Source organism: Vidua chalybeata, chromosome 21, assembly GCF_026979565.1.
Source record: "Vidua chalybeata isolate OUT-0048 chromosome 21, bVidCha1 merged haplotype, whole genome shotgun sequence".
Lineage (NCBI taxonomy): Eukaryota > Metazoa > Chordata > Aves > Passeriformes > Viduidae > Vidua > Vidua chalybeata.
In genome coordinates this window covers 11,083,465-11,101,073 of record NC_071550.1, presented here as the reverse complement: position 1 = coordinate 11,101,073, position 17,609 = coordinate 11,083,465, and the positions used below count along the sequence as shown (strand labels likewise).

The following is a 17,609-nucleotide window of genomic DNA, read 5'->3' as shown; positions in this document are numbered from 1 at the left end:
CAGCCTCACTCTCAGTGGCTTTTCTCCATGCATCCTCTCTTGCCCACAGGATTCCCAGCCTCACTGCACCCTTTGCCTTACCTCTGCCTGGCCTGGTCCTGCCCCTCTGGGAGGCACCCAGGAGGCAAAATCTTGTGGCTCTGAAACAGCCCTCACTTGGGCAAGCTCAGCTGGGATCACTCCTGGCTGTTCACCGTCCACAGCCCCCAGGAGGAAAACAGGAGGGACCAGAGGGCCCAGCACCCCAGGTTCTCCCCAGACAGCTACACCAAGACCTGGGGAGGATTTCTGTTTATTTGACAAAAAGCAGGGACTGTGTGCTGGAGGAGCAGGGGCTGTGTCCCAGTCCTGAGAACAGAGCTTGGAAGAAGGATGGTGGAGCAGGAGCCTGGAGCTTCAGAGCATGGGTCTTGCATTGCTTGGCAAGAGCATCCACAAGCCAGTCTGCACTTTCTGGAAAACAGGTGGGACAGGTGGTGTCTGGGTGAGGCAAGGAGACCAGTGGGACTCTCCATTAGGATCAATGCATTCTTCTCCAGTTCTCCCCAGATTTGTAGGGTGAGGCATCTCCAGCAATGGATTTCTAGTAACCCCTACAGCTGTGTGGTGGGAAAGCACAGGCTAGGGAGGCAAGAGCAAATATGGTTTGCATGGTGAGACACCAACCCACTGTGGCCAGGTTTGCCAGTCCACAAGCCCAGGGTCCCTTTGGCAGGAGCCGAGTCCTGGCCCTCACTGCTCAAAGGGCTGGCAGACATTTCTCTGGTGGTTTCAGCTCACGTGCCCATGTTGAGTGCCAGATACTTCCCACTGGGGGTCTCTGGACACTGCTCCTTGGGAGTCCCTGGGTACTGCTACCCAGGGGTCCCTGCTGTAGAGCAGTATCCAAAGGAATGGTCCTACCTGTGTGCAAGGTCCTGCACCAGTTCAAAGAGCTCAACCCCAGAGGAATTCAAAGAGTTCTCGGTGGCCCTTGCCTTGGGGGCACCAAGAGGGTCGATTTCCAGGAGAGAACATTGCAAACACCGTTTTGCACTGTGGCAACTCACCTACAGTTCACCAAGTCTGCATTCCTCTGTGGAAACAAAGAGAAAGCCTAAGTCTGGCACTGTGGTCTGAATAGTCCCATTTAGCACCCAAAATAGACTACTCAGAAGGAACTTGTGGGTTTCTTCTTGCTCAGTGTGCCTAGCCAGAGCACTGCTGGCTGCCAGCACTCCATCCTGCTAGCTCAGACCACAAAGTGGTGGTACTGATGGGCTGAGCTGGTCCCTGCCTGCATGTCCCTGTATTGGCCCTGGGCAGTGCTCACCCTGCCTAGGCAAAATCCAGATTGTCTCATCGGTGAAGCCATTCAGCTTAGCAAGTCTCTTGAACAGCAACTTGATTTTGGGTCTCACCCACTGGGTTCTGCCTAAAGACAAAGACATGAGTTAGCTCCAGGCTGTGCCTGACCCTGCATCTCTGGGGAAGCTGGTGAGTGTGTCCAGCTGAGGGTGGGATGGGTGGCAGTCCCTGGGAGAAGGCTGGAGGCACTGGTGGAGGTCCTGGACAGCAGTGGTGGCCAGGCACATGAAACACCCCACCCAGGGTACAAGATGAGCCAGAGGTCCTGACACCAGCATAGTGACTCCTCTCTTGGTTCCTGTCCCCACTGATTCTGTTCCGCCTGTGCAGCAGGACCCCCACTCTCCACCCTTCTCCACCAAGCAACTTACCCAAGGCCATGGACTTGCAGCAGAGAGCTGGGAGCCGGAGGCCCAGCCTCCCCTGCCACCCCAAACCACTGCTCCTTCCCTGCCACACAGGGAACACATGGTAGTCCCTGCCCTGCTCCTGCACCTCACCCAGGGCAGGAGTGGAGAGAGAATGTCCCCTGGCTCCTGGCCTTGCAGGACCCTCAGAGCAGTTCACCACTGCTGGCTACGCACTGTAAAGTCTCAGCATGTGCAAGGTCTTCCCGTCTTTCTCTCTGGTGGCAAAGACAACCATGTAGGAACTGCTGTCGGTATCCACCAGCCGCACCGTCTTATTGCCTCTGTCTGCAAAAGGATGTGGAGAAAAATTAATTGCCTCCTCCTGGAAACCCCCATGCTGCAAAGGGGCTGTTAAAGATCATGAAGCCCACCAAGCCTGTCTTTCCTTGATATCTCCCCATCCTGGCTTTCCCTCTTGCTAGGGCTTCTCTGAAAGCCTGGAGAGCCCACAGACCACAGCAGAGCAGAGGGATGGGGAGGCGAGGGCAGAAAGGGCTGTGGCTGGTCAGTGCAGGCTGTTGGCCAGTGTCAGACTGCTCCTTGGACTGGGAATGGTGGAAAACCACTCCTGCTCCATCCCCATGGAACATCCACTCACAGCCTCTTTGCAGAAGGAACCTGCTTTTCCCTAGGGTTTAAGCTTGGTCTCAATGTGTTTATCCCAGAGGGAGGGATTACGGGGTCTGCCATGCTGCTGGGCCACCAACCCTGGGTTGTAGCTGGCTCCTGGACGCAGAGGGATGTCCCACCCGGGACACAAGAGGGGCAGGCAGTCCTGAGGGCCATGTCCCCAGGAACAGCCAGCTGCTTCAGACAGGGATGGTGGGACATGCCTCTATCCTGCCCCAAGAGCCAGGCACCCCCACTCACCAGAGCTGTAGTATTCACCGGGGCTGCCTGTTGGCATGTAGATCAATTCAAACTTCATACATCTCCCAGGGCTGCAGAACAGTGAAGGATGCTCCAGCTGAGGTGAAGTGAATCCCTTTCCCCTCCCCTGTTCAAGGGTTGCTATCCCAGGTGTGAGACTTGCTGTTCTGAGATGGGATGGTGTGGCCAGCGGAAGAGGGGACAGATACCACCCTTGGAATAATGGGTACCTGGGCTGGCAGGGGACAGTGCTGGCACTTCAGGATTATAGATGCCCTCACTCATGCTCTGAGCTTCTGGAATGAGGCTGGTTCTGCTGGGAAAGTTGTAATTGTAGGGTCCCATCCCACCCTCTGTGGTGGCACTGGTCCTGGCCAGTGGCACAGATCCTGCCCTAAAGACGGGGTGCCCACAGCTGTCCCAAGCCCCTGGTGTTCCTGTCTCAACCCCTGCCCAGGTCTTTGGTGAGTGCACTGAGGTGGAGATCCACTGGTGAAGGTCCAGGGAGGAGGTTGGTCAAGTGAAGCCTGTGGAGAAAAGCATGTGGGACTTACGTGGGAATTGCAAAGGAGACCTTCAGGTCACCATTCCCCAGGACCTCAATGTTGGCCATTGCCATCTTCAGTTGGTCCTTGTTTTGGAGGTAGCTCTCGGAGTCAGAGGCCATAGCAGTGATGTACCATGTCCCTGCAATCTGGCAGTGAGAGTAGGCTGTGAGACCAGAGGAGCAGTCTAGAGTGTCCCCTCCTCAGGGACCAAGCCAGGACAACCTCAGTCCATGGAATACCCACATCCCATTCAGGTAACAAAATTCCCTTAGGGACACCTATGCAGGAGCTGGATGACTGTCCTCACCTGGGTGTGTCAGCAAAGCAATGGTGGCTGTAGTGACCCCAGCTGTACCCAGTACCAAAACACCTCTACAGTCCTCCCCACTCTGCTGCTGAGTAGAGAACAAATCCTTCCCTTCCCTTCCCTTCCCTTCCCTTCCCTTCCCTTCCCTTCCTTCCCTTCCCTTCCCTTCCCTTCCCTTCCCTTCCCTTCCCTTCCCTTCCCTTCCCTTCCCTTCCCTTCCCTTCCCGGGATGCTGACGGTCACCTTGCTCTCGTCTGGCTCCGCAGTTCCCAGGCCCCCAGCCTGCACACGCAGCAAGCACAGCAGCACCAGCCCCAGGCTCAACCCCACGGTCCTCATCTCGCCTCAGCTCCTCTGACTTCACCGGTGGGATGGGGAGTGGTGCCGGCGCTGTCGGATTTATAGCTCCGTGCTCCCTCCGCTGCCGCCCCGCGCTGGAGCCGTGCCGAGCCCCATGGGAACGCTCTTGGGGTTGGCTTGGGCAACGGGGTGGATCCAAAGGGCAGCAGTCAGCCAAGGGTGAAGAAACCCCTGGGGCAGAGCGGGGCTTGTGCCTGCCAGCCCCAAAACGGGGTTACAGGAACTGTTGCACCACTGCTGAAATTTGGGATTTCCCCCGTTCTTTTAGTTGCTTGTGAAAGATAAAAGCGAACGGTTGTTTTCCAACGGGCTGCCGGAGGGCTGCCAGGAGGAGCGGGATGTTCTTCCCGGCACTGGCCCCGGGGCAGCCCCGTTGCCCAGCTCACCAAGGGCCTCAGTGACCCGTTCTTCTGGCCGGGGTGAAACGTGCCCCAGGGCAGCTGCTGGGATCCTGCCCAAATCCAGTCCTCCGCAGGCACAGCCTGACCCGCGGTGCCTGCGCTGGCCTCCCAACCTTCGCTGGGGCACGCAGGGTCTGCCGAGTAGGCTGCACCCTGAGCAGGGCCGGCTGAAGAAGGGGTTCGTGTCGCTGTGGGAGCGTGTCCCTCCTTCCCAGAGTGTGATGCCCCCTGTGGCCTGGCTCTACCAGGCTCCTGGGGTCACAGCCCAACACCTGCCTGGGCACTGAGGGACTCCGGGGCAGGGAGGCAGAGGGGGGACCAGAGGCTGCCTTCACTCTGCAGGAGGTAGAGGCAGATAAAAACTGTCCTTGGGGCTCATGGCAGCATGGCCTTGCTTTGGTGAGATAGGGGACCAAGGGAGATGGCAGGCATGTGGGTCCCAGTCCTGCCATAGGCAGCCCTGGTGCCACCCCACTCCCAGCTGGGTGGTCTGGGAGAGGACTGAGCAGGGAATGGGGTTTCCTGGGGGTGTCTCTGCAGGCAGCACTGGGCAGCCTGACTGCTTAACCCTGTCTGCCCAGAGCTACTGACCACCCAGCTAGGCTGTGCCAGCCCCTGTCCACCCTGGCTCCAATCTTCCTTGCCCTGACAGCTGCTCCCCTGTACCTTCCCCATCCTCTGCTCCCCATCCTCCCCATGCTGGGCACAGCAAACATCACATCTAGGGAGCTCCCTAAAACCTGTGGGGGCCTGACAGGAAGGGTCAGCTCCAGGACTGTTGGGCTCAGGGTGCCTGGAGACCCTAGCAGCACCCTGTTCCCACCAACAAAGCACCAAGCTCTGGGGCAGCTTCTGCATTTATTTATTTAGGAGGTTGAGGGTGATCCTGGTACGGAGCAGGGGGTCTGGCAGAGCCTGCAGGATGGGAAGGAGCACCACGGAGTGGGGTGCAGAGCCCATCGTCCACTAGGTCTGGGGGACCTAGGTCCTTCAGCTGCAGAGGCAGGACAGGCAGATGACTGGTCAGAGCAGGGCAAAGCCAAGATGACAGAACCCCAAGGCCAGTGGGGGATCCCCCAGGTCCTGCAAGTCCCTGCTCAGTTCAGGCCATGGTGAAAAGGGAGTCACAGCTTTCCCTGGCCACACTCACCTGATGTCCCTGGTGCATTGATCTGTTGGAAAGCAAAGAGAGGGGTGAGTGTGCAATTGGCAGCACCGTGAGCCCCTGCACAGTCCACATGCAGAGGGGCCGCAGATGCCACCCTGTGCCCTTGGGCCACTCACCTGACTTGGGCAGGATGGCCAGCATGTCCTCGGTCAGGCCCATGATGGGGATGAGCTCCATGAACTTCTGCAGGGGCTGGGGGCTCACGTCCTGCTCCCTTGCTGCAGCCACACACCCAAAGTGGGAGCTGGTGAGTGCAAGGAATCCCAGCAGCCAGCCCCATGCTGGGGGTCCAGGTACTGCGGGGCAGCAGCTGGACCCCAGGGAGGGGCCAAGGGGAAGCAATGAACATGCAGGGTGGACACCAGGCAAACCACAGCTGCCCTGGGCTGGCAGCAAGGGGGCACAAGCTCCTTGGGATCAGCAACCCATTTGCTTGGGGTGGTATGTGATGGCTGACAGGCTTAGGTTGCTGCAATTGGGCTTGCACACTGCAGGGGGCTCTGGTTCAACCCGCAACCAGCTGGAGATTTCTTTAGTGCAAGGTTTCATTCACCCCAAAATGAATTCCCTAGGTGATGGACATGGGGTGCTGCTAGTGGTGGCCCTGGTTAGTGGTGGGGAGCCCAGCCCCCGCCTGCTGGTGGTGACCCCATCTCTTCCCAGGAGCCCGGTCCCCACTCTCAACGCACTGAGGAGCTGCAGCGCCGTGCTGGGCTCTGCCTCACTGTGCTGGACCTCGTACAGGACAGCATAATGACTGTAGTCTGTCTCCATCACACGCAGATTCCTCTTCTCTTGTGCTCCTAAGGACCCCGGAGGTGAGCGGATGGGTAACATGGTACAGTCTGAGCCCTCCTGGGCCCTGGTGGGGTACCCTGAGGGGGTTATGAGGAAGGAACCCCAGCTCTATGTGGAGGAGCCAGGTGCCCACCCACCCACAACCTCTCGCTGAGTCGTCGAGGCAGAGGGACCAATCCCATTTCCCACTACTCCCGAGGCATGGGGGCTGGAGATGCCCTCGGTTTCGGGGTACCCATGGCTCCAAAGCCCCTCTCCACACATACCCATGTAGTGCCCCGCCTGCCCGCTCTGCTGGAAGAGCAGCTCAAACTTTTGGCATTTGTCCATCCTGGAAAAGGAACATGAAAAAGACAAATGTGTCTAGACACCACATGGGAAGGCAGCAGGGTGATGGGCACAGGGGGGAGCCCAGCCTGCCCAGGAGGATGCACTGAGGCAGAAATGGGCAATCCAGAGCAGTGGGGAGCCCTGTGCCGTGGCCCACAGGGAACACGGGGAGCAGGACAGACACTTACAGGGGCCAGACCAACTTCATAGCCAGGTCCCCTTCTGGCATGAAGCTGATGATGGCCATGGATGACTTTATCCCATCCTTGATCTTCAGGAAGATGGAGCAGTTGGAAGCAACGGCTGTGACATACCACACCCCTGCAAACTGCAGCAGGACATAACCGGTGGAATTCAGAAAAGTTGTGGGCACCTGCTAGGGGGACCTGCACTCCTCCATAGGGGACTTGGAAGCCCACTGCAGAAATTTGCCAACCTGCAGTGGATCTGCCACTGTCTGTGGGGATCTGTCACCCTCTTCAGGGACCTGCCACTATCTGTGGGAATCTGTCCTCCACTATGGGGAGCATGACAGCCTACTGTAGAAACCTGCCAGCCAGTGGTGGCAGACCTGCCACCCTCTGTGGGGACCAGCCAGGCAAACATGGGGACCTATCACCTCCATCCATGAAGAACATCCTGTCCTGCCCCATGCTAAGAGTACAGGTGCAGAACCTGGCCCATGTTCCCTGGGAAAGTGCTACACCCTTGCAAACATCATGGCCCCAAGTGCTGGTGTCCTTGCAGTGGGGCTACTGTTGGTGCTGGATACAGCAGCTAGGACTAACCTGGTTTTGCACAGGCTCTCCTGGAAGCTGCCCTGAAGCTGGCTCAGGGATGGGGCTGGCAGGTGCCCAGGAGTGCAGCACAGGCCCCGTGCCCCAGCCAGCCCCTCCAGCCCAGGCAGGATGTGCCAGGCAGCACCCTGTGCACTTACCTTCTTGGTGTCCAAGTTCGGCTGCACAGGGACCTGGGCTCCTACCTGCAGCAGGCAGAGCAGGGCCAGAGCCAGGCTGGGCAGTGCTGCTGTCATCCTCACCCTGGAGTGGATGTGGGCAGGAGAGGCTGCACCCACTTTATAGCCCCCACTTCTGACAGCACTCCTGCCCACGCTAGCTTTATGCAACAGGTTACACAAGAGCAAGGATAACCTGTGCCCGGCTTAGGTGACAGTGCTGGCCCTGTCCCCCCGCCCCAGTTCCAGATGAATGCAGCCTTGTGTGAGACCCAGCCCAGAGCACACCATGACCAAGTGCTGCCCTGTGCCTGCTCTGTGTCTGGAGAGGAGTATGACATGCATCCCAGGGGCCCCTCCTGGCTGTTCCCATTGGTTCTAAGGTCTGTCAGCAGTGGGATGGATCCTGCCTCAGGACCCTCAGTGCCAGAGAATGGTTGTGCTGGTGTTCTACACCAGGCTGAGCCACAGCCCGCTGCCCTCAGAAGGGGTGGTGGCTTCTTAGGCTGGTGGCAGCAGGCTCAGACCCCACTGCTGGAGAGGGCCCAAGTTCATGGGATGGAGCCCAGGAGGTGGCTGGAATCAAGCCACACCCAGAGCTCAGACATCCTTCTTCTTCATGTCCATCCTTCCCCAAACTTCTGGAGACCTCCTGATTGCCCATCACCCCATTCCTATGCTGCCAGCCTGCTCTCCAGCAGGAAAACCAAGGCAGGGAGGTTGGGGGAGCCCAAGGGGCAGAGGGGGAGCAGATGCCCCAGTGGGTCCTAGACTCAGGGACCCCTTTTTGTGGGACAGGGCAGGTTCAGTGGCCAGGCAGCACTATGGGGCAGGGCTGTGAGTGCACATGGGGTCTCAGCCCAGCAGCTCCATAGCCAGGAGCTGGGGTCAGCCCTGACCACTAACCCCAGTCCCAACTCTACTGGCCATGCTTTCCCCTCCCCATTGCCTTGTTTGGGCCTGTCCCACAACAATCCAGCAGGCAAGGGCTGTTTTTTTATGGGCTTTAATTGAGACAGGGATACAGGTGTGGATTGTGAAGCCAGGGAGTGAAGGTGTGGAAGCCAGGGAGTGAAGGCTGCTGCAGTGCTGGGGGGCCACTGGGGGTCAGATGGGGCAGGTTGGTCACCAGCTAGTGGTGCTGTTGGGGCTCAGGCTGGCAGCAGCTGGTGGGTCTGCCTGGAAAAGATGAGGGATGAGCATGGCTGAGCTGTGGGAGACCAGGTAACACACAGGGGGGACATGGGCCTGGCTAGCCTCACACTGAGTGGGTAGGCACCCCACAGGGCTGGGTGGGGGATCCCCAGTCGGTGTGAGGAGAGCAGCAGCCCTGGGAAGGGTTGTGGAGGGGCTGGGGGCTCTGTGGGGTGATGTGGCTTTAAGCCCCCCCATACCATCCCACAGGGCTGGTCTGAGCCCCAGTGAAGGCAGGACTCACCTAAGCAGCATCTGCCATGCATTTGTCTGCAGGAGGAAGAAACAGGGAGATCAGCTCCTCTGGGGGCTGTGGGAACTCAGCCCCCCTGAGGGATCCTGAATGGGGGCACCCCTTGGCTGGCCCCATAGAGAGGCAGGGACAAGCCAGCAGGGTCTCCTCCTTCTCAGTCCCCCTGTGGTATCTCACCCCCTACTCCCCGACACCATCCCTGTGCTCCCTGCTCACCCGTCTGGGGCAGGATGAGGATCTCGTCGTCTGTCAGGCCCTGCTCCCTGGAGAACTGGGTGAACATCTCCAGGCGTTTGGGACTCAGCTCCTTTGTCCGGCCTGCAGTCAAGAGCAGAGTGAGAGGCAGTCCCCCCACACCCACCAGCACAGGGGCATGGGCAGCCCTGCAAGGGGGTCCTGACCCAGCCATCATCCCCCCAAGGTCACCCCAGCTTGGGAAATGACCCTAACCCTGCCCTTCTCCCATGAGACAGACATCTGGGGGGCGTGGACAGCATGGGGGTCTGGGGGCAGACATACTGTAGAGCAGCACCATGGTGGAGGAACCAGTGCTTTTGGAGATCTGGGTGGCCACCAAGGCGTACTCTTCGTAGTTGGTCTCCACCACATGGATGTTGTGCTTGCTGCCCCAGCCTGTGGGGACACGGGGCACAGCTCAGCCCTGAGCTCCAAATCAGCCACAAGGCAGGAGCAGGGACAGCAGGATTATGAGCATGTCCGGGGCTGCCCCACGGAAGCTGGTCACTCACGTGGGCTGGTGTAGCTGAACCGCCCCGGCTGCTCTGTCTTGGTGTAAAGACTGTTCCTCGTCACGCACTGGTCACCCCTGGGAAGCAGAGCAGCAGGGGATGCACCAGTGGCCACCCCCAGTACCCCCTCCCCGCTCACCCTCTCCCCATGCCCCATACTTGGGGTACGTGGAGGTAACTTCCAGGTTCCCCTCTGCGGTGGTGGAGATGATGGTGGTGCACATCTTCATCAGGTGCCTCTTCTCCTTGAACCAGTTAGAGTTGGAGGCCAGACCGATGCTGTACCATCTCCCTGTGAGCTGCACACAACCTCCACTCAGCCCCAGCTGGGCACAGACCTTGTCTCACCCATCAGCACCACCAGCCCCAGCCCACACCATGTCCCTCTCCTCTGGCAGCCCATTCCCTACACCAGGACAGTGTCCCAGGGTTCTCATTTTACAGGAAGATGCTACAGCTCTTGGCAACCACAAAACAAGGAAATCCCTGTTTCATGACATGTCGTTCACTGCCCTTGGGTGTTTCCTTCTTCTTCACCCCAAGCTCAGGGAGTGTGACAGGATTGCCTCACTCTGAGATACCATTTCCATCCCTCTGGGGGTGTGAGGATGGGTCAGGACACTGGGTCCAGCATGGCTCATTCCAGTCTGGTGTATGGAGCCAGCAGTGTGATACTCCTGAGGGGAACTGCCCCCCTTGGAGACCAGCTGTGCTGGGATGACCCTTGCAGCACATCCCAAACCCCTGCCCTTGCAGGAAGTGCCTCCCTCCATGCCCATCACCTCTCTGGGGTGGCTATGTTCCCCAGGACCTTTCCAGGAGAGAAGGGATATAGGGGATATCCCAGCACAGCAGCCCTTGTTTTTTTGTGGCCCTGGGCTGGGGTCTTTGTTGGGGAGGGGCTCTCATGGCCCATTTCTGTGCTGTCAGACTGAGATTGCATTTCTCACTCTCCCCTGTTAAGATCCCGGTGCATCCACACCCACTCCACAGCACAGCAGCAGCTTGGACCCATGCCTAACCCGGGGTCCTGCCCCACAGCCTGGAGCCTCGATGCTGGATCCCTTCCAGAGCCACCAAACCCAGGTGCTGGGAGGTCCCCAGGATGGGAAGCTGCATGTGCACCAGTGCGAGCCTGGGGCCCCATCCACCTACACCACCCCCTCCCCACATTTTCAGGGCAAGGATCCCCCAAAACACCCCAAACCGCCACAGAGGTGATGCCGGTTGGCCTGGGTCACCTTGTCCTGCTGGAAGTCAGCCTGGACAGGAATGCTGTCCTGGGCGTGCAGTGTCCCGAGCAGGGCCAGCCCCAGGATGCCGAGCAGTGTGGTCTGCATGGCAAAAGCGAGCCGAGGCGAGCTGAGAGCTGGAGGCAGAGCGCTGCAGTGCTGGAGAGTTTGTCAAGCCACTATTTATCGTCAGGCGTTGCGGGGGCCCCCGGGGAGCCAGCCCTGCCCCAGCCCTGCTGTTATGCAAGCTGGAGCAGGACAGAGCGCTGAAGCCAAAGGGCAAGCAGGGGATCCTGTGAATGCTTCCCTCCTGTTAATACGACATATTTGTTACAGGGTGCCAAACTGCTCTGTAGTGAAAACAGCCAGCGGCCAGTGCAGTGGCTGCCCTGCCCCCAGCGCTGCTGGGCTGGGGCGGAGAGCAGCCCACGGAGAGGGGCCAGCGCTGCCCCATCCACGCAGGGGGGCCTCACTTGGATCCAGAGTGGGGCTTCAGTGAGATGGAGGAAATGTACAGTGCCTGCCAGGTCCCAGCCCAACCCATAGGACTTGACACCTGCGTGTGCTCCTGCAGGACGCCCTCCTTTGCCTTGACTCAAGTACCTGCATCACCCAAGGAAGTATCTCTGCTGGCCTTAGCACCCTTGGGGTGCGTCCCACTGGTGAACCGGGGAGCCCCATGTTCAGCTCCCTGGGGACCAGCATGCAGCCAGATGCACCCTAGAACTTGACACCCCACCCGCCCCACCACCCTTTGCCAAGAGGGGCTGGAGACGCCCTCCCCCTTGGTTTGGGGTCAGCAGTGGGTGTTAAGGTGCCCCCCTCAATCTGGGGACGCCCCTGCAGGGTGAGGGCAGGGGATGTATGCTGGATGCCAGCAGCAACGCCCACGGGTCTGGCAGGGTTTGGGCAGGGCTGGCCATGCCGGGCAGAGCCCCAGCCCCGAGGCGCAGCCCTGCCAAGGTGCTTTACGTAAGGAGCATGTTTTCAGAGCAGCTGGTTTTCCCCTGGCAGCCCCCCCTTAAAATTCCCTTCCCCGCGCCCTGCTGTGAGGCCGCCCTGCCCTGCGCACCCTGCGCCTGCCCGGCCCCGCAGATTTATGAAAACAAAACAAAAGCTGAGCAGGCAGGACTCGACATCACGAGCGCCTGGCTGGGGCCTCGCATGCTGGGCTAGGGCTGTCTTCCCCGGAGCTCACCCTCAGGGTGGTGGGGGGAACTCTCTCCATCGGGCACAGAGGCAGGGAACACCTGGGGTGTCACTGTCATCTGGCACTGCAGCAGGAACACAAAGTCCCCCCTGCTGCCAGGTACCCCCAGCTCCCTACCCAGGTGCCAGGAGGGGGTGCCCGATGGATATCCGGGTGGTGCTCACCTGTCCTGGGGGTGGCAAAGCTGGGAGCCAGCCCAAGGACTTGGGTGGCAAAGCTGGAGCACTTGGGGGCATAGGGGAACACACCAACGGGTGGCAAGGGGCAGAAAGAGCAGGGCTGGGGGCAGGATGGGCTATCTGGACTGTGGGTCCCCGCGGGGGCTTGACACAGACCCTTGGGCATAACCTGGGTGTTTGCACCCAGAAATGGTTTAGCCCCAACGACAGATGGGCTGAGCTGCTATGAAGGGTGTGGAGAATCCTTGGGGACCAGCCCAGCTCCTCGGGGCTCTCCCCTTACTCCCTTATCTGCCTGCCCGGTGCTGCCACTTTGGGGTGCAGGTAAAATGAGCTGGATCCACCACAGCCCAGATCTGTCAGGCTCGGGGGGCGGCCGGGCTGGACACGGCCGCCCCGCACCTGGGTGGTGGGAACAGGGGCTGGTTCTTGGCACATCACGTGGCTTCCCTTACATAATTCCCTGATAAACAACATGTGTTACCAGTTCCCGCTAGGATTGCAAAATGCTGGTGCTGGGGACAAAGGGCTGCTCCCCCCACCGGGGGCTGCGGCAGTGGGGGGGCTGGGGCCCCGCACTTGCCTGCTGCCGGGCTGCTCCCTGTCCCCTCCTGAAGCCAGTGGCAATGGTTACAGCTCGCCTGCAGTGCGTGGCAGGATGGCCTTGGCCAGGCTCCACACACAGGGAGAAGGGGTCGGATGAGGAGCTGCAGCATTGACCCTGCAGCCCCCCCAGTCCCCTGCCTGTCTCTCTGAAAGGTGCTGGCTGTGCAGGCAGGAGTCCAGCACGGGCAGCAGCTACTCGGGGAATGAACTCTGCAGGGCTGGGGCAGGGGAATGGGGTGTTTCCCAGCCCTGGAAATGGGAAGCAGGATTGTGGGACTAAGATTTCCTCCCCTGGGGTCCCTGAGTGATCTCTCAGCTCTTTGGGGGAAAAGGCAGATGCTGTGCTCTACCTCAGTGCCCCTAAGTCCGTGCCCCCTGTGACCCCAGGCACGGTGCTGTTCCACTCAGTGCTGGGCCCTCCCTTGCCCCTGTGAGCTGGACCAGGAACCACCACAATTCTGCCCTACTGTCCCATGGCTGAGGAAGGCTCACAGAGAAGGTGGCAGGGGTCTGCATGCACAGCCCCCCAACACCCCCATGGCAATTCCCAGCCAGGAGCACATGTCCAAGGCAGTGGCAGCCCATGGTGGAGGCAGTGCTGGCCTGGCTGGGGCAGACCAAGAGGTGACTGGCCTGTACACAGGCTCTCTTCTCTGAGGCATTTATTGGGGTGTTACTGGCTCCTGCAGGAGAGTGGGGCACAGAGCAGAGGGGGGGCACAGGACAAGGACAGACGCAGCTGCCAGCACAGCTGGAGGGGCTGAGGAGGCCCAGGGCTGGCTCCAGAGCTGTGGAGCAGCAGTGGGAACTGACAAAGTGTGGCTCAGGTCTGTGTGGCCATGGGCAGCTGGTTTAGGTGAGGGCTGAGCTCTGGGACCCCCTGGCAACTCCATCTGCACCTACAGCTTCGTTTCTGGAAGGAAGAGAAGTGCTGAGAGGCTTGGGGGGGGTCCAAGCCCAGCACAGGGCTGGAGACCTACCTCTGCCTCACCAAGCACCAATGACAAGTGATGGAGCTGTCCCCAGGAACCCCAGCCTTCACTCCAGGGTGCCCCTGTGCCAGGACATCTCATCCCAGATCAGCCCTCACCCCAGGAAACACCAATATAGATCCATTGAGCCCAGTCTGACCCATGTGGGGAGTGAGGGGGGTTTGCTTTGCCACAATGTACCTGATGCCCATTCTGAGTGATGGTTTGCCACACAAGGGCACAGGCTTTATTCTGGGGAATGGTCTGGCATGGCCTTTCCTGTGCCAGCCCGGCCCTCCCACATTCCTGGGGCAAGACCACACAGCCACAGTGCAGCATGGATCTGACCCAGTGTGCCCAGCCCACTGCCAGGACAGGGACACCCAACTGGTGCCCAGTGTGAAACCAAGCCTGGCACATGGGGGTACCCAGCGCATCACCCAGCATCCCCAACTCACCATTGAGGACATGAAACTCATCTGTAGAGTCACAAAACCCTGCAAGAGACAGAGCCCAGGGGGATTACCTTGTCTGGGACTGGCACCCTCCAGCCCCTGCACCCCCAGGACATTGCAGGGCACAGCCCCATCCTTGCATCTTTGTCCCTGGGGTGGCCAGAGCATTGGGACAGAACCCACACAGGTCTCCCTGAGGACCCTGTGCCACCCACCATAGGTGGGGAAGTAGTAGGTCACATCCTCACTCAGACCCACAGCCCTGACGCGCTGCTCGAACTTGTCCACGACGGCGTCACTGACCTTGCTGGTCCGACCTGCATGCAGGGAGACACCATCAGTGGCTTCAGGCCCTACCTGGCCCTGGCCCGAAGCCTCCCATGTCCCTACACAAGGCTCAGGGCGAAGGGGCCTTTCAGCTCAGAGAAGTGGGTTCCCAGTTCCCCCTTCACCCGCTCCCCCACAGCATCTGGGGACAATTCTCCAGCTAAGAGTGACCCCCATTCCAATGTTGGGTCCTCCAAGGCTTCAGCTGACCTCTCCAGAGTCCAGCACAGGTTTCCCACCCCTGTCCTTCACCTGCCATGAGACCCCGAGCCCCAACCTACCATAGAGCTTAACAGAGATGCTGCGGCCCTTCTGGTAATAGAGGATGACGAAGCTGCTGGGGTCAGTCTCACCCACCACCACATTCACTTTGCTGCTTTTCCTACGGCCTGGGAAGGACGAGAGAAGATAGCCCAGTTAGTCCCAGTCAATCCTGGTTAGCCCCAGCATCATCCAGGGACTTCATTTCACCACAAGCCGGGTGTACAAGGGGTGAAAATCAGAGCCAGAGTGGGAGAACCCCACAGGCACCAGCCCAAGGTGTCACCTGTGATGGCATCCAGCACTTAGGGACCCAAGACATAAAATACTGGGAGTGCACTGGGAAGAGGGGCATTGGTACCAAACCCTGCTGAGACCAGGACTGGGGAGCTCCAGCAGCCTCCTGCCACCCCAGACCAGTCTCCCTCACCCTTCAGCAGGAAGTGTCCGGGGGCCTGGGTGGGAAGGTAGTGCTGCCTGATTTCCCAGCACATCCTGTCCCTGCATGGGGAGAGAAGGAGGAGGAGATGTCAGTACAGGCTGTGGAGGATCTTCCCGGATCCCTGCCCACCCTGCCTGCCGAGGCACACATGCTGTCTGTGTCCTTGGGACTTTGTTTTCTCCCCAGGGAAAGATGTCCCAGAACACCGGGGAGACATTGTGAGAGATGCTGAGCCCAAAATCTGCTGAGCCCAAGGAGTCCCTGCCACCTCCCTGCAATGCTGAGCCTGCTCAGGACCTCAGGACTCACCAGGCTGGGGAAAGTGCTCACAGTTGTGCTGAAGGTTCCCATCCTCAGACATGCTGCCTCTAGGATAGTCCTAAGAGCCAGTCCTGGGCTGGGCAGCCTTGGAGCCACCACATGTCTCAGTTTCGCCAGCCTGGCTGTCCTCACACTGACCAGCCTGGGCACCCCCAGCTCAGCTTGGGCTAGTGGATGTGCGGGTGGCAGGGTGTCCATCATGACCAGGGCGCCCATCGTGGCCACGGCTTTGACTACAAAACTCCTTGGAGAGTATCCCACCCGCACCTGGCTCTGGGGCAGCTCTGTCCTCTTTGGAGTCTGTGGCCAGGGCACTGGCACTGCTTTCAGAGTCCCCATCCTAGGGCACTGGTCCTGTTCTGACCTGCCTGCAGCATCCCTGTCCCTGCCCACGGCCCCTGTGCCTGGCATCACTCACAGCTTCCTGAAGGTGCTGATGGCCAGGCTCTGCCCATCCAGGACGGTCATTGTCACTGTCGTGGCCTCCAGCTGGTGGCTGTGCTCTGCCAGGTAGCTGCAGTGGGAGGCCATGCCGACCAGGAACCACTTCCCTGAGAGCTGCATGGCACAGGGTGGCACCATCTACAGGGCCACCAGCTTGGGGTGCCACCACTCAACCACCTTGAGCACCCTCCCCCTCACTTGGCACCCCTGCCCACAGCCTGTTCCTTAGGAACTGTTCCTGTTCCAGCCTTGCCACAGGGCACAACTGCCCTTCAGGTGCTGGTTGGTGGGATGGCAGGGCAGAAGGAGCCTGGCATGGGGACAGGCTGGGGGTGTGTAGGGGATGTCCAAGGCACCTGCCCATGGCTCACACTGCCCACAACACTGTGGGCACCCCAGTGCCACACTGGGTGTGTGCTGGGCATCACATTATGCTGCAGCCCCAGCTTGGCCCCGCCAGCAGAGCCCCGAGCTCAGCCCAAGCCCCAGAGTGAGGGCAGCTGCACCGGCCCTCCAGCAACTCCAGATGGGTGAGGACGGGGGTCCCTGTGAGGCTCCGGCCCCAGCGTCTGCTGTGTGGGCAGCTCTGCAGGCAGTGCCGGGACAGAGCTGGGCTCTGGCAGCCCTGGCTCTGTGTGTGGGGCACTGAGGGGCTCGGGCTTGGGGGACGGGCTGGGAGGCTGAGGCTGGGGAGGACAGTGGGGGTCAGACCTGGAGGGGGACACGGGACGGGCTGCAAGGGTGGGCCTGGGGAGGAAGGGCACAGGGGGTCAGCGCTGGACGGGGATGCAGGAGGATGGGCTGCAAAGCCGGGTCTGGGGGGGGACACCGGGGGTCAGCCCTGCAGGGGCACACGGAACAGGAACCACCGCGGCTCCCTGCGGCCTACCCAAGAGCGGGGGCAGCGGATGCCCACAGACCCCTCTGCCCAACCCCTCACCTGATGGAGGTTGAGCCCCTCCTGAGCCACCACTTTTTCCAGCGCACTCTGGGGAGGGGGCGGCCGTCGCCTCTGCGCCGCCCTCTGCCCCCGCGCCATAAGGAGCAGCCCGAGGAGCAGGAGGGTGCGCAGGGCCGCCATGTGCTAGTGTGCGAGGCTGGCGCTGCCGGGAAGCGGCGGGGCCAGGCGGGCACGGCCGGGAGCCAAGAGCCCTTGTGGCGGCCGGACGGGGTCATGGCCGGGGTCAGCGCGGGCTGGGCTGGAGCCCAGAGAGCGGGCTCGGACGGGGCCGGTGGCTGAGGAGGGGCCGGGCGCGGGGACGCCCGGGCTGGGCGGGGCCTGCTTGGAACGGGGCGTGGCTTATCGGGACATGGGCGTGCCGCATGGGGCGTGGTCTATGGGGGCGTGGTCTGACCGGGCGGGGCGGGGCCGCGCTGCCGTTGCAGGGGCACTCGTGAGCGATCGCGCTGCCCTCGGCTCGCTGCGCCTGGCACGCTGCGGAGAGCTCTGTGCTCTGTGCTCGAGCCGTCG

The 17,609-nt window shown here is 60.6% G+C and overlaps 4 protein-coding genes across 6 annotated transcripts; all 4 read right to left on the bottom strand.

The window, feature by feature from the left end:
• Positions 1–285: 285 nt before the first annotated feature.
• On the bottom strand, positions 286–3,839 carry LCNL1 (lipocalin like 1). 2 transcript variants are annotated; one of them, XM_053962235.1, is made up of 7 exons: positions 3,726–3,839; positions 3,182–3,321; positions 2,628–2,698; positions 1,932–2,042; positions 1,313–1,414; positions 1,050–1,075; positions 286–453 (listed from the first exon to the last, which is right to left on the bottom strand). In XM_053962235.1, the coding sequence occupies exons 1-6, from the start codon at positions 3,819–3,821 to the stop codon at positions 1,050–1,052; spliced, it is 546 nt and encodes a 181-aa protein (XP_053818210.1). In that variant the 5' UTR covers positions 3,822–3,839; the 3' UTR covers positions 286–453. The 2 variants fall into 2 exon arrangements, with proteins under 2 accessions (XP_053818210.1, XP_053818211.1); XM_053962236.1 differs by having other exon boundaries at positions 286–1,075.
• A 1,250-nt stretch (positions 3,840–5,089) lies between these two features.
• Positions 5,090–7,919, bottom strand: LCN15 (lipocalin 15). The gene is made up of 7 exons (XM_053962301.1): positions 7,477–7,919; positions 6,728–6,867; positions 6,476–6,540; positions 6,101–6,214; positions 5,528–5,629; positions 5,394–5,415; positions 5,090–5,237 (listed from the first exon to the last, which is right to left on the bottom strand). The coding sequence occupies exons 1-7, from the start codon at positions 7,570–7,572 to the stop codon at positions 5,234–5,236; spliced, it is 543 nt and encodes a 180-aa protein (XP_053818276.1). The 5' UTR covers positions 7,573–7,919; the 3' UTR covers positions 5,090–5,233.
• Positions 7,920–8,484: 565 nt separating this feature from the next.
• PTGDS (prostaglandin D2 synthase) lies at positions 8,485–11,067 on the bottom strand. Its single transcript, XM_053962367.1, has 7 exons — positions 10,932–11,067; positions 9,850–9,989; positions 9,691–9,767; positions 9,461–9,574; positions 9,158–9,259; positions 8,933–8,958; positions 8,485–8,673 (listed from the first exon to the last, which is right to left on the bottom strand). The coding sequence occupies exons 1-6, from the start codon at positions 11,028–11,030 to the stop codon at positions 8,933–8,935; spliced, it is 558 nt and encodes a 185-aa protein (XP_053818342.1). The 5' UTR covers positions 11,031–11,067; the 3' UTR covers positions 8,485–8,673.
• A 77-nt stretch (positions 11,068–11,144) lies between these two features.
• On the bottom strand, positions 11,145–17,411 carry C8G (complement C8 gamma chain). Of its 2 annotated transcripts, none has more exons than XM_053962365.1 (7): positions 17,079–17,411; positions 16,113–16,252; positions 15,362–15,432; positions 14,952–15,059; positions 14,559–14,660; positions 14,347–14,385; positions 11,145–11,232 (listed from the first exon to the last, which is right to left on the bottom strand). In XM_053962365.1, exons 1-7 carry the CDS (start codon positions 17,217–17,219, stop codon positions 11,162–11,164), a joined length of 672 nt encoding a protein of 223 aa, XP_053818340.1. In that variant the 5' UTR covers positions 17,220–17,411; the 3' UTR covers positions 11,145–11,161. The 2 variants fall into 2 exon arrangements, with proteins under 2 accessions (XP_053818340.1, XP_053818341.1); XM_053962366.1 differs by lacking the exon at positions 11,145–11,232 and adding an exon at positions 13,563–13,830 and having other exon boundaries at positions 17,079–17,406.
• Between the last annotated feature and the right edge of the window lie 198 nt (positions 17,412–17,609).

Bases quoted from the DNA above. Each gene is read 5' to 3' on its own strand.
- LCNL1 (XM_053962236.1), bottom strand. From the start codon at position 3,821: ATGAGGACCGTGGGGTTGAGCCTGGGGCTGGTGCTGCTGTGCTTGCTG. The intron at 3,322-3,725 runs GTGACCGTCAGC...TCTCACTGCCAG, and splicing joins CGGAGCCAGACGAGAGCAAG to ATTGCAGGGACATGGTACAT. The intron at 1,415-1,931 runs GTGCGTAGCCAG...CTTTGTCTTTAG, and splicing joins GCACATGCTGAGACTTTACA to GCAGAACCCAGTGGGTGAGA.
- LCN15 (XM_053962301.1), bottom strand. From the start codon at position 7,572: ATGACAGCAGCACTGCCCAGCCTGGCTCTGGCCCTGCTCTGCCTGCTG. The intron at 6,868-7,476 runs GTAAGTGCACAG...GTCCTGCTGCAG, and splicing joins CGAACTTGGACACCAAGAAG to TTTGCAGGGGTGTGGTATGT. The intron at 6,215-6,475 runs GTATGTGTGGAG...CGGGGTCCTTAG, and splicing joins GCAGGCGGGGCACTACATGG to GAGCACAAGAGAAGAGGAAT.
- PTGDS (XM_053962367.1), bottom strand. From the start codon at position 11,030: ATGCAGACCACACTGCTCGGCATCCTGGGGCTGGCCCTGCTCGGGACA. The intron at 9,768-9,849 runs GTATGGGGCATG...TCTGCTTCCCAG, and splicing joins GTTACCTCCACGTACCCCAA to GGGTGACCAGTGCGTGACGA. The intron at 9,260-9,460 runs GTATGTCTGCCC...TCTTGACTGCAG, and splicing joins CACCATGGTGCTGCTCTACA to GCCGGACAAAGGAGCTGAGT.
- C8G (XM_053962365.1), bottom strand. From the start codon at position 17,219: ATGGCGGCCCTGCGCACCCTCCTGCTCCTCGGGCTGCTCCTTATGGCG. The intron at 15,433-16,112 runs GTGAGTGATGCC...CTCCCCATGCAG, and splicing joins ATCAGCACCTTCAGGAAGCT to GGACAGGATGTGCTGGGAAA. The intron at 11,233-14,346 runs GTGAGTTGGGGA...TCGTATTAACAG, and splicing joins TGAGTTTCATGTCCTCAATG to GAGGGAAGCATTCACAGGAT.